Consider the following 13578-nt stretch of genomic DNA (forward strand, 5'->3'; position numbering starts at 1 on the left):
CTGGAAGAGGCACGTTGAAACCAGGGGGTTTGTTTTGAAAGGGCAGTTTGTTCAGCGAGAGCCATGGTGTGGTACTGCAGGTAATACATACAGCAACTTCAATAGTCTGGGAGAGGACGTGCTAGTTTGTACCACCCTGATATGCTAATGTAATGCTTTACACCTCTCAGAAAACAAATCAGAGAGTTAAGATGATAAAATGACAACTCCAGAATAAGGATTGGAAAGGACAAGAAACAGGGATGAAATCCACATTTAATAGCATTCTATTTATTCACAAGACGGTAACCACCTTTAAAACAGGTCTAAAAAATTTTTGAGGTAAGTTATACACAATAGATTATATCAGTCTCAAACAAATTGTATTCAGCATGCATCTCAGGCCTTTGAAATTATTTAAGCCTAACCCCCTTCCCGTGAGGGAAGTGGTATTATCCTCATTTTACAGCAGAAGTCTCAGATAAATCTAATGACCTGCCCAAGTTAAAACAGCAAGTCAGTAACAGAGCCAGGAATCTCTGATCCCACAACTCCTGGCTCCCAAATCTCCTGACCCCAAATCTCCTGGAATCTCTGAACCTCTGAAAGTTGGACAGGTCATTAACTTGGGCACCCAAATCTCTTGGTTAACCACTAGACCACACTTCCCCCCTGCTGTTATCCATTCTATTTTCTCCTCACACATAAGCGGATGCCCAATCCATCCATTCAGATGTTCTCTCACACACTCACAGTCTGACTCACTTGTTTATTCTCTTACTATTCTTTATTCATCACCAGATGTACTCGCACCCTTGTTAACTGGACTGGAATCTTCATTACTGATGTTGTATGGATTGGTGTCAAAAGGTGAAGAGTAATGCCTTGATAGGACATAAAATCAGAAAAGCTAAGATGGTGCCAGGCAGTCACAGGACACTCATGACTGGAGTTGGAACTGAAAGGACCCACGGTTCGTGGACTGAATCCTGGATGCTGCTGTTTTTTTTAATTATAGCCTCCCCCCATTGGACGTTGCATTTCTGCCTCAGCTATATGACTGAGATGCAAGTTTTTTCTCAGCTGAAATGAGTCCCGGTGGAAGATCAGGTAATGCAGTTTGCAAAGACTTCCAACAGTTTGCAGGGGGAATGAAAATACCCTCGTAGGTCAGGAAGGCTAACAGGAGTCAGCAGCCTGTTCATAATATTGAAGCTTCCCAATGAGGAGGACAGGGAGCCAGACAGTGGAAATGCCACATACAGAATGAGTACATTATTAGCAATAGGGATCTAAAACATGTACTGCTAGCCAGGATCATTTTGTCCTTATGAGACAGGCAGATTACCCAGAAAGGCTGCAGATTACACTGCAGGCCAGAATCTCAGCTACTGTAAACTAGGATCTCTCTTTTGACTCTTGGAGCTCACTAGCTGAGAATAAGGCCCTACACTAAAATTATTCCAGTAGAAGTTCAAATGATAGGCATGAAAACACTGAATTTTCAAATAATTTATTTGTATATAGCTTAAATCATAAAAGTGCAATGCACTGTCCAGCAAAAAGCATTCAATATAAAAACACATTCATTCAATATCAATAATACTAGGGTACATTAGTTACACTGACCCCAGTCCTGCTCCCCTCAAAGCCAGCACAAATTTTGCCAGTGGTTTCGCTGGCAGAAGGATCGGGCTCATTATTTCCATTTTGCCAAATGTTTACAAAGTATTCCATTAAAATGCTAGTAACTGATTTTCCGCATGTAAATAAACTGCATCCCTTTCACTACTGTATAAAAACAACAACAGTAAACATTATTCGGACTCTGTGGTTCTGTGAAATTGCATGTAGTTTATCCCCCAAATCAGCAGTTAATAATCACAGCAATAGATAACACAACCCATGAGTGCTAATATTTAAAATATACTGGGCCATATCCTCAGTCGGTGTAAACAGGCATGGCTCCAATGATGTAAATGGAGCTACGCCACATACCCCAGTTAAGGATCTGGCCCATTCTTGGTTTTAGAGATTAAAAGAATTATGAAAACTGTTAAAATTGTGTCCTAAAGAATCTATTGCACAGACCTGTTTAGCAGGATAAAATAATGTTCATCTAGGCTGTCATAAAGCTTTTTCCAAGTGGATACAAGAAGAGACAGTAGTTCACAAATATGTAAATCACAAGGCATCTATCTAGAAGAGGTTCGGATGCATTCAGACTCTGCATTAAACAAGCAGTAAAGGCACCCTTTAAATCTCTGCAGGCAGTAACATACTGAAGACACACCCTTTAAATCTACAATGACCTTGTTAATGTTCTCCTTTTAATAATGGCAAATTTACAGTGATTTTGGAACACTCACTCTGTTTTACCTCATAGCTACACAGGGGAAAGGCCCAGTTGTATATTAATTTCTTATACTTTGATTTGCCAAAGTAAAAGGCACAGCTTTCAGAGTCAATCAGAGAGATATTTCAGTTTGCTCACTCAGAAAAAAATTGGGGGGTGTTATACCAATCTAAGCACTTTTACACCAGTATAACTGTGTCTATACTAGGGCATCATACTGATATAGTTAAAGCCCTACAAAAGCTGAGAGTAGACCAGCACATTTCTCAAAAAGACTTGTTCCACATGCAGTATGTAAAGCTATAACACTTGAATCAACACTGACCACGTGGGCAACGCTAAGACTAAAATGACTGCCAGTTTTGCCTACTTAGGGACTGAAGAACTGGGACCTTCATGCTTCGAACATGAATGTTTAAATTCCTCATGTGAAATACATTAACAACTTTCTTTGCTATCCATTTGCATTCTGATTTATGTGGATGCTGCATTCTCCAGTTCCCATGAGCGGTTCCTGTCTCAAATAGAGACACAAGGAATAAGGATCGAGTGGTTCTACAATGTTAGTAAAACTCTTTATAATCTGTTGTGCACTCTGAAGTTTGCAGGGATGTTTTGAGGATGAAATGAGCCTGGGAGAAGAGATGTCAGTGGTACTGTGGGGTTTTTTTTTTATAAACCTGCAGAAACCTTTTAGCCCTGTGCTGTAGATCACACTATTGATTTCTAAATTGCACAGTTTGAGTTGGTAAATAGAGTATAAGTTTGGTTCACTGATTAGAGTAACATCAATTAGATGGCAGTAGAGCCAAATCTTCTTTGCAAACTAACACCCATGAGGTATCCTCAGGATCAACAGCAAAACCCTTTTTGTTTTCCTGCCCTATTTAAATGGATTTCCTTTGCAATACCATCATTCTGCAGTGGTTATGAGCGCCAATTCAGTCTTTTCTCCCCTTAGGGATGCTATTCAGCAGGAGCTGTTCAAAGTCATTTGCAAAAGGATTTTGATGACCATAACAAGAAGAGTATACTCAGCTCTGGGGGACTTGATCATGCACCAGGGATGTCAATGTTTAACAGTTTAAAACCACTTGGAACACTTTACCAAGCGAAGTGACTAATTCATCATCACTTGGAGTCTTTAAATCAAGTCCAGATATCTTCCTAAAAGATATGCTCCAGTTCATGCACAAGTTATTGGACTTGATAGGGTTCGTGTACATAGCAGGGAAGAATAATTGATTCTCCTGCAGGAATTACAGGGTGAAATTCTATGGACTCTGTGATGAAGGAGGTCATGCTAGATGAACCTTCAAGGCTAGGTTTACACTACCAGCTAGGGGCGTGGCTCCCCTGCTCATTGAGCTAGTGAGCGCTTTAACAGCAGTGTAGCCCTGGTAGTAGAGGTAGCAGTAATGGCAGCGTAGGCATGGCTTAGCTGTGCCAAGTACATACCCAGCCTCCGCTGCTGCTATCCATGCTACTGCAGCAACCCTAAACACTCGTGCTAGCTCAAGGAGGGCTAGTGCGGTAGTATGTGTACACAGGCAAGGAAATCAGACCCCCAGCTCATAATGTAGACACAGGCAAAATAGATGGGTCAAATATTCCCCTCGCCTAACTCCTTTGACTTCATTGGCAGTATGCCAGCAGAGAATTTGGCCCCATGAACCTATGAATGTGCTTTTTACAATTACCTTCAATAGAAACAGGTTTGGGGCTTGTATGAAAGAACGGGGGGAAATTTTCAAAAGAGCCTAAGTGAATTAGGAGCCTATGCCTCATTTTCAAAAGTGGCTGTGGCTTAGGAGCCAACGTTTCTCTGGAAGTTAGTGAGATTTTACTTCTAAGTACTTAAATCATCTTTGAAAATAGACTAAGTCGGATGTTTTTGAAAATTGGAACCATGATGCTTTAAACAGCTACAGTAGCTATTAGAGGTAGAAATATTTAAGAGTTGGGGTATTCACATTAATGCAATATCACTTTAAACACAATCTTTTGTCCAGACATAAGATACTCAAGAATTCCATGAGAAAACACTATTGTACAAATACTTCTCCCAATATTAGAATAAAGAGCAGCAGTCCGGTCCGGGCTACGCTGTACTAGCAAGATATTTATAGCTGGTACAGAGTACTGGAAAGACGAGGAGCAGAACATACAGCAGCCCCATGCCCGCAGCACCTCCAGTGCAGCTGTTCTGCCCCCAGCTCTTCCACACAGGGTCTCCTCCGTCTGTAGAGCAGCCCCGTCAGAGGACAGGGCGGGAGGTGGACCTGGGGGTTGCACAGCTGCACCAGAGGAGCTGCTGGCATGGGGCCACCCAGTGGCCTCACGTTCTGCTCCTTTCCCCGCTGCGGTTCTCAGGAGAGCCCTTCAGTTCAGGGCTCTCCTGGGAACTGCAGCAGGGAAAGAAGCAGAACCCCCACCCCCACCCTTCCATGGAATGCATGTCCTCCGGCACCCAGTAGTAGTCATGCAGGAGGACAGGGCTTGGGGGGCGAGGCTGGGGGCGGTACAGCCACCGAAGGAACTGCCAGCATTCTCCTCCTTTCCCTGCTGTGGTTCCTGGGAGAGCCCTGAATCGCCGGGCTCTCCTGGGAACCACAGTGGGGAAAGGAGCAGAACGAGGGGCCACCAGGCGGCCCCACACCAGCATCTCCTCCTGAGCGGCTGCTGTACTGCCCCCAACCCCACCTCCCAGCCCGTCCTGTCCTCCAGCGGGCCTGGCTGCTGTACAGACAGAGGACACCCTGCATGGAAGGGCTGGGGCAATACAGCCGCACCGGAGGAGCTGCGGGCGTGGGGCTGCTGGGCGGTCCCACGTTCTGCTTCTCCTACACTGCGGGAGGAGGACAACACCCTCTCCAGGTAATGGGGGTGGATCATGAGGAGGGGATGGGGAGAGTGTGGGGGCCCCGGGATGGGGGCAAGGTGGGGAGGAGTCACATGCCCCCCGTGCAGCCTCCCCCCCGTACCAGTAAGAAATGGATTCCACTTGCACCACTAATAAAGAGGCATTATCAATCAGCCAACTTTAAGGCTACATTGCAATACATACATTGTGAAGTAAATTAGGTGAACGTACATTTCAGTTATGCATTTCAGACACCATGGTTAGGGTTTCTGAGAGACTGAAATGATCGCCTGATCCTTTTGTGCCTGGAATAAATCAGAGGGTTGTCCTTCCCCATAAAGCGTTAGGATCAAAATAATTTATCAGGATTTGGTCACTTTAAAAAAAATACAAATGTTTATGAGCTGTGTGTCTGTCTGTGAAGGCTGAAATATAATGCAGAAAAAGTTTACTCTTTCTAAAGCAGGAAAAGAATGGGAATGCAGTGCATTTTGGCCTTGAGGAAATCAGGGACAAAATCATTTTAAAACAAGATTTCCAACACTGTTAGGTACATGTGCCTTTTCTCATTATGTGCAAAATAGAAACTGAATGTGCATGAACTGGTATTCCTCTTAGGACAAACTTTAAAAAGGGCACTGCAGTCTCCAGGGTTTTTGCCTGCAGAACAAACATCTTAATTAGACAAAATAGAACATTTCCATCAGCAAAGATTAGTGATTGGGCAGCCCTAGCTACAGATTTCAGATCTGTATCCGAATGCAAACTTTCCTCAGAGTTCACAGGTGTTCACTCCCAGGACTCTGATTTTGAAGTAGACACAAAAGTTTAATCAAACCCCAAACTAAATGTTCATAAGAGAATATAATTCTGACCCATTTGTATGATCAGCCAAATGTTATACATAAAGGAGAACCAATTCAAGCAGCTGTGAGTGATTTACAGAGAATGTTTGGGATGCAAACACTGGAGGACAGGAATTATAAACAAGGTGTTTGTATACAGCGTAACACCACATATACCAAAATGCACGTGATTTGTATTAAATAGTCTGCAGATCATTCTGGTTTGGAGGTTTCTCATTTTAAACTGTACTTTACAAAACTGTTATGTGGATTGATGTGTTTAAAGACAATGCAGAGAATCAATTTTTCACACAATGTCAGTCTGTCATTGATTTTTTGCATCTCAAAATCAGTAGAGGCTAACTGCTAGCAGCAGGACTGGGAAATGAGTATACTAAATCTGTATAAAGAAGCAAGAACTTCTGGGACTAGAATTCCAATAGAGGCTCAGTGTAACTGAGAGTCCAATCCTGCCCTCCTTGTGCACTCAATTATGTTTCTCCTATCAATGAGAGTTTTGAGCGCACAGAGATTGTAGGATCAGGCCCTGGTCCAAAGCCCAAAGAAGAGAGTAGAAACACTCCAGTGGACTTCTGTGAGTTTTGGATCAGGCCCTAAATGAGTAATCTCTATAAGAAAAACAAATACATTCAGAAAGGTCCTGATATACCAGATACCATATAATTGGCCACCAGAGACTGACCAGCTTTGTCATCCATTTCTGTGACTTACTATCAAAGCCCTTGTCAATTTAACCAGATATTTGCATATATGGCTCTGAAGGGGGAAGCAAGTGTTCAAATGCTTTTAAATATAAATTGCCCAATTTTCAGCTGGTGTAAATCAACATAGCTCTATTGACTTCAATGGAGCAACACTAATTTACACCAGCTGGGGATCTGGCTTCTGATTATCTCATCTAATTGAATAAAACCAATGGGGTTTAAAATGAATTTTCCCCTCTACAGTCCTACCAGTATATAATTGCAGTTCATATACATCTTTCTTCCCTTCCTTGCATTTACTTTTCTTCTCCAATTGATGGATCACTGTTTAAAAAAAAACCATGCTAATTGCTTTGGGTCTTACATCATTTGCTAGGCTGTTGCAGAAGAAGAATTAGTTTTGACAATTGAAGGATTAAGGCTTTTAAGAAAATATACTTTAAGGTATTTGACACCTATTTTGAATAAGCATTAATTACTATGTCCTAATTAATAGTCATACTTCCATCAAAGGGTTAATGTGCATCAAGGAGTCAATGCACATTCATGTTACATTAGGAACTTTGTTCAAAGGGAATGTCATCCTCCAGTCATGTAGGATTCCAATGTATTTCAATCTACAAAATGTAACACTTCTCTTACCTTCATCTATAACTATGCTGTCTTGTTCAAGATTATATAAAAGTATAAACAGTAATCCCTAATACTCTGCGTAAGTGAGGATAAACCTTGAGGGATAGGAACTAGTACTCAGTCATACTAACAGTGAAATTGTTTGATAACAGAGAGAGGTATCCATATCCTAAGTGGCATCATGCAGATAAGAAAGAAAGAAAGAAAAAAAAGGCAGTGTAGAAATGTAAGCTATTCTGACATATTCTGTGACTGTCTACAGGGGATTTTACATCAATATCATGGTTTAATAATGGGGATTATCCTAACAACACCTTTAACATGGCATATGTGTGCATATGTACACACACACACACCCCTCTCTAATACTGAACACCTTCATCAACAAATCATGCTTATCTGAGTTTTCATTTGTTATAGTACATATTTCTCTCAGCAGCATCATAAACAAGCACAATCCCCTAAATTCCCAAAGCAAAGCTGCAGAGTTTTACCTACGTGATACCCGTGAGAGATTCAGGGATGAAACACTGCATGATGCTTTGAATATTTAAGGGACAGGACTTTACAAGCTTTTCTGCCCTTTTAAAAACACTTTGCTCCAAACTATTGTTTTACTTGAGCTCCCTTAAAAGAAGTTTTGGTTTTAAAAAACAAAACCACATTTTTACAGTTTCTCAGCTCGATCAGGTTTTTCTAGCACTATGTCCTCTGTCAGCAATGAACATAACTCCTTAACCCAAGTGGTTTTGCGAACAGGAAAAGGGCACTCGTGGAAGCCAGGGCATCTGGAATGTATCTAACGTAGCAGGTTACTTGTGTGTCAATACCTTGTTGGTGTTGTAGCAATTCAACAGAACAGTGTCTATTTGCATTTTAATAAATAAGGCTCTATGTAAACTCTACCTTCGTTACTATCAGCCATTTTATGTAGGCCAAAAAGGTGGTCTTTTGAGTCTGATTTAAACATCAGTATGTCCCTGAGCAAAATAAATGCAGGCCACATTCTTAACAAGGGTATCTGGGTATTTGCTATGGGCAGCAGCAATAGATATATAGGGGGCGGAAATGGCAAAAACCACTGAAACACTCCCCCCTTACAATCCTTCCCCCCCCCCCCAAAAAAAAAAAAATGCTGAGTTTTGTTACATGAAATGCACAACCTTGTTAAACTACTAGGGTCTCAGGCATGGGGTTTTGGACAATGCAAATTAAAGAAGAATTTGAAAGGTCAAAGAATGGTGATGCATTAATAATGGTGCCTAACTCAATAATGCCTTGGTAATTTACAGCTAGAAAAAGTAACTTGGATGCTGCAAAATATAAAAGAACAAGTTCACATTCTCATCCCTGGCCGTATTTTCTGCCCTAGCCCTCACTTTGGCACAAGTAGTTTGGCCTGGGTGTTTCAGCTTTAGAATATGAGCTGGCAGAATGCTTTCTCACAGACTGAAAACTAGAGGAAAACTGTTCTCAAACAAAAAGGCCCAGTTAGGTTAAAACTAAACTACTTCTGACAACCTAGCTCAGAAGTTTGCCTTCTTCTAAACTAGCTTCATAGCTGCTAATCTCTGTCCTCTTCCTTTGAGCTGCTAGGGAACTTTCCTTGAAAAGCTCTTTGCTTTTAAGCCCTAATGAACCATCCTAACTAGCTACCTCAACTCATTCCACCTGATTCAGATGAACAGAGACATTCTCTCACCTGTTTGTATTATATCAATTTGGGCTGGGGTTTTCAAAGGAATTTAAGGGAGTTAGGTGCCCAACTCCTATTGGGTTCCTGACTCCCTTAGTCTCTTTTGAAAATCCCAGATTTAGTCTATTGAGCTGAAGAACAAACAAGATAGTGAAAGGGCTTTAATTCCTAGAATAAAAGTTATCTGCAAAACCAAACAGACTAGAAACTTTGAGCCAAATATTCTCTTCTTTTTTGGGGCGGACAGTGGATTGGAGAAAGACAACCAGGCGTCTGCGGGGAGGCAGGCAGTGTGAAAGTGGAGGGAAGGACAGCCTCATCTTCACAGCATCATACTCTTCTCCAGAACCAGTGGAAGCATTCCCAAAAGGACAGCCTCTGTTGTCTAGGATAGGAAGTGATGGGGAGACATCCACTTTCTACATCAACAAGAAGTAACTTATGTCCCACCCAGAAAATTACTTAAGTTAATTTTGAGCATGTGAATAGCACCATGGAAGTCAGTGATATTACCACATGCTCAAAATTAGGCCAAGTAACTTGCTGGATGGAGGCCTTAATGCTGAACCTTAAACTGACATTAACATACTTGGTCTCCATCTCCATCTCCTTAAAATCCTTCCCTGATGTGAATTCACAGCTGGAGAATGCTGTGGCAGTATGGCTCCTGCAGGAATTTTGTTCCTTTGTGGGTAGGAACCAGTACATGGAAACAGGGCCTCTGTGTAGATGGGCCTTGTTTCTAGAAACCCTGTTCAGAGAGATCTAGTCTCTGGAAATCGTCTGGAACTCTATGATGTGCAGATTTCAAGAGCCAGCTCCCCTGATTGAACAATTCACAGAGTTTCACATCCCCTACATAGGTTTTTCCCACATATGGGAACAGTTTGGCCGTTAGTCCATACACAAAATCTTAGATTCTCAGAAACACAGCAGAGTCTGTGCAACAGAAGTATTGTAAGTCTGAGTGATTTTTGTGCCTTCAGACCGTGATTCAGCAGTTTACAGAAGTCAGTGGTATTAGTCACATGCTTAAAATTAAGCATTTGCTTAAGCACTCTGCTAAACTGGGGCCTCAGATTCCTTTTGTACCTGATGACTATAGCCTATATACTAACAATTATTGTTTACAGTGTTATTGTAGCCATGTTGGTCTCAGGATAATAGAGAGAAAGGTGAGTAAGGTAATAACTTTTATTGGACCAACTTCTGTTGGTGAGAGAGACAAGCTTTCAAGCTTACACAGAGCTCTTCTTCAGGCTTTTTCAGACCTGAAGAAGAGCTCTGTGTAAGCTCAAAAGCTTGTCTCTTCACCCAGAGAAGTTGGTCCAATAAAAGATATTACCTCGTCCATCTTGTCTCTCTATATACTAACAAGGCATTCATTCTCGAGCGTAATAATTCCACTGCCCTCTGACTTATCTGTGTTCCTAATCGTTGGATATATTTTAGTGTTTTATAATATCACCCATTATCCTACCATCTGAGCACTTTCTGTGTAAAATTAAGAGCAATAGCAAAGTCCCTAGTGGACTACATAAAGTAAATGGCCCTTCTCCCTTTTCAGGGTAGCAATACTGAATCCTGGAGCAGCCCCTGGCCAATGCGGGGGAAAATAGCCCAGTTCATAAAAGAACCAGCTATATGATTACTGAGCAGTTTTTACAGTTTACTGTACTGATAGAGACATTCATAGATCTACTATGCAGCTATTTATAATAATTTCACATATCCTGTTTGAGATAAATAGCACAAGTAAACTCTAATACTTGAAGCTGAATAGTATATAGTACTAGGGATCAAATTACATATATGAAAGAGCAAGCATTAATATAATATATTAAGATTAATCTCTTGCTATGCAAGCTGCAGTTACTGCCCGTTAGACTACATTTTACAAAGCAGTAATAAATGCTGGCCATGCCAAAGTCTAAGATGAAACATAAACATAAATAGGCTCTACAATCCCTCCAAAAATATACGGTACGTTTAAGATGCTGTAATAGCTTATGTCACTGTACGAATTTTACTCTATCTAACATTAAGTATATAGTCAGGTACACAGCTCCAAATGTTCTAAAGTGATCAAATCAAATGGGAGCAAGGGTTATAAAATTGTTGGCAATACTTCATATGTATACAGCAAATTTGGGGGTATCAAAGGCCCTTTCCATAAGTAGGTCAGAGCAGTGCTAGCTAGAACAACATTGAAACCATGCTGCAAACTACACTAAAGGGGTGGTCTTTAGCAAGGTTTTGTTAGCACAGTTCTCAGAAAACATCCTTCCCTCAATAATCAGGAAAAGCATGCTAGAACCCTGATAGGGACAGCCATCTTCATACACAGGCATAATTAGTTCTGCTCCCAGTATGTACAGGAAAGGAAGCCTATTGTATCATACAGTTCATTGTCTATATCCTAACAGAAATATGGCTTCTGACAATTTCTCATTAAAGGACTGTATAATTCTAAATTAAATTTCAGTTCAGGAAAGCAATGATTTCACACACTCACCAATTCTCTTCACTTCAGCTTGTGCTAATGAATTATAAAATTTACAACCTGCACCATCGAGTGGCTTACATATTAGATCATGCCACTTTTCTCATCCTGCAAAAAGGTTCGTGAAGAGGATCGTCCTAGCAGCAGCTCTTTCTCATGGATCAGGCTGTCTAGCAGGTCTTCCTGCCTGTAGTTGTGATAAACCTTCAGGAAGGCCAAAATGGTAATTCCCAGCCAAGTCAGCCAGGCAGCCCAGAGACCAAACTAGGCAGGAAAAGAGATGGCAGAGAGATTAATGTCGTGTTTCAAGATACAGCCAACCCTCATTTTAAAGACAGATCCTCGTGTGGATGGACTTCAACGGAGTTGTGCCAGTTTACACCAGCGGATGATCTAGCCCATTGTTTCTCAGTCTTTTCAGGTTGGTAACTCCCTTTACATTTACTATAAAAGTAAGAGTAAAAAGATAACGATAACAGTGATAAGCCTATATAATATTATTACCACTATATCTTGTGAAATACACTCAACCCACTAAACCTTTTGGCATTTGTGCTGTATTTGGCTGCTATCAACCCTCTGTGTCTAGTAAAGTATGTATAGAGCCAGATGAGAGAAAGTCTGTAAGGTCTACAGTGTTAGCCAATATCATATACAATATTACTATATATATCACATGTTTGTGTATGAATTGCATTTATGTTACGCTCCTTTCAAAATGCTCTTTACTTATGTTAAATCAAGGGGAGGTGTGAAGTGTTCTAATTTCAGTGTTAGGTACAGAGACATCCCAGAGAGACAGGACAAGACAAACAATTTTCTTGATACTTAGCTAACATGCCCTCTGTACCAAGCTAGAGGTGGTGCAGAATGTCTTTAAAGTCTTGCTGACTTTTGGAATGCTATGGTCAAAACAAAATGAAGAAACTGTTGCAATGTCTGTCCTGTTTTCGTGGAGGGGTTGTGTAAAACCTTTCAGAATTTAAGATGTATTCTACATTAAAACTTACAAATGTGTCCCATCTACCAGATACAGTCAATTATTGGCCTCTTGGTATCTTCAAAAAATGTGTCAGAGAAGACAGACAAGAAATGAGTGGTAGTTTAAAGTAATACAGAGAAAATTGTGAAGCTTCTCTGAGTCAGGTATAAATACAAGCAGGGTAAGCACAAAATCTTTAAGAGTCTCACCAGCTGCACTTCTGTCTTCCAGATTCATTGGCAATGTATTAACCTTCCTTTCTGTATTATGCTGTATTAATCCCTGACTAATAATCTTTACAATAATAATAAACATCTCATGTTATCAATTACATTAGACCCTTAACACACTTTTGAAAATTTCCCACGTTTTTGTCCTTATTTACATCTCAGTCCACCAATATAAAATGTCTTTAAAAATAGCAATGAAGTAAGTTAGATAAAAAGATATGGAATGAGAAGGTGTTAAAATCACACTCATTTGGGCTAATATGTAATATCGCATATCTGCATTCGTGTCATTAGTGCAACATCAAAATTGTAGCACTCTCTTAAATGGTCTCAACGCAGATTTAAATCTGCATTAAGTGGCTTTTCTATGCCATAGAGACATATGCCAGCATGAAAGACTCTAGATAAATCTAGCATAATTCAGTTAACGAGTGAAGATCAAAGAAAAGTTCTGGACAAGCTAGAACCAGCTGAATGGTATTTAAATGCCAGCGATCATCAAACTGGTTAGTTTCTCCTTGCAAAGTTTACCCGGGCCCAGCTCTGTAATTCTTATTCAGGAAACATTCCCAGTGTATTCCCTGAGAGTGGTGCTTGGTTATGAACAGCTATATTGAGCCATCAGTGTGCTATACAAGGACCTGTTTTCCTGGACCATTAAGGATGGCCATTCTTGCTCTACTTGCCTTGAAGAATCATTATCACGGTGCCAAAGAAAAACCCATAAACTGGCTCTGCTGAAACTCTGCTTAATATACCTTATGAT

General features: G+C 40.8%; 1 protein-coding gene across 3 annotated transcripts in view; it reads right to left on the reverse strand.

Annotated features, from left to right (window-relative positions):
* Window positions 1-1476: 1476 nt before the first annotated feature.
* Window positions 1477-13578, reverse strand: part of TMEM179 (transmembrane protein 179) — a 31837-nt gene continuing 19735 nt past the window's right edge. The window contains exons 4-5 of one of the 3 annotated variants that reach the window (XR_006291720.1): window positions 11613-11864; window positions 1477-9967 (exon numbers count right to left, since the gene is read on the reverse strand). Coding sequence is in view for 1 of the 3 variants with exons in the window: in XM_037901052.2 (XP_037756980.1) it covers window positions 11685-11864 (180 nt within the window). In the remaining 2 variants the exon portion in view is untranslated. Of the gene's footprint in view, window positions 11865-13578 lie in introns of all 3 variants that reach the window. The other 2 variants (XR_006291721.1, XM_037901052.2) reach the window with 2 other exon arrangements.

This window comes from Chelonia mydas, chromosome 6 (genome assembly GCF_015237465.2).
Source record: "Chelonia mydas isolate rCheMyd1 chromosome 6, rCheMyd1.pri.v2, whole genome shotgun sequence".
Lineage (NCBI taxonomy): Eukaryota > Metazoa > Chordata > Testudines > Cheloniidae > Chelonia > Chelonia mydas.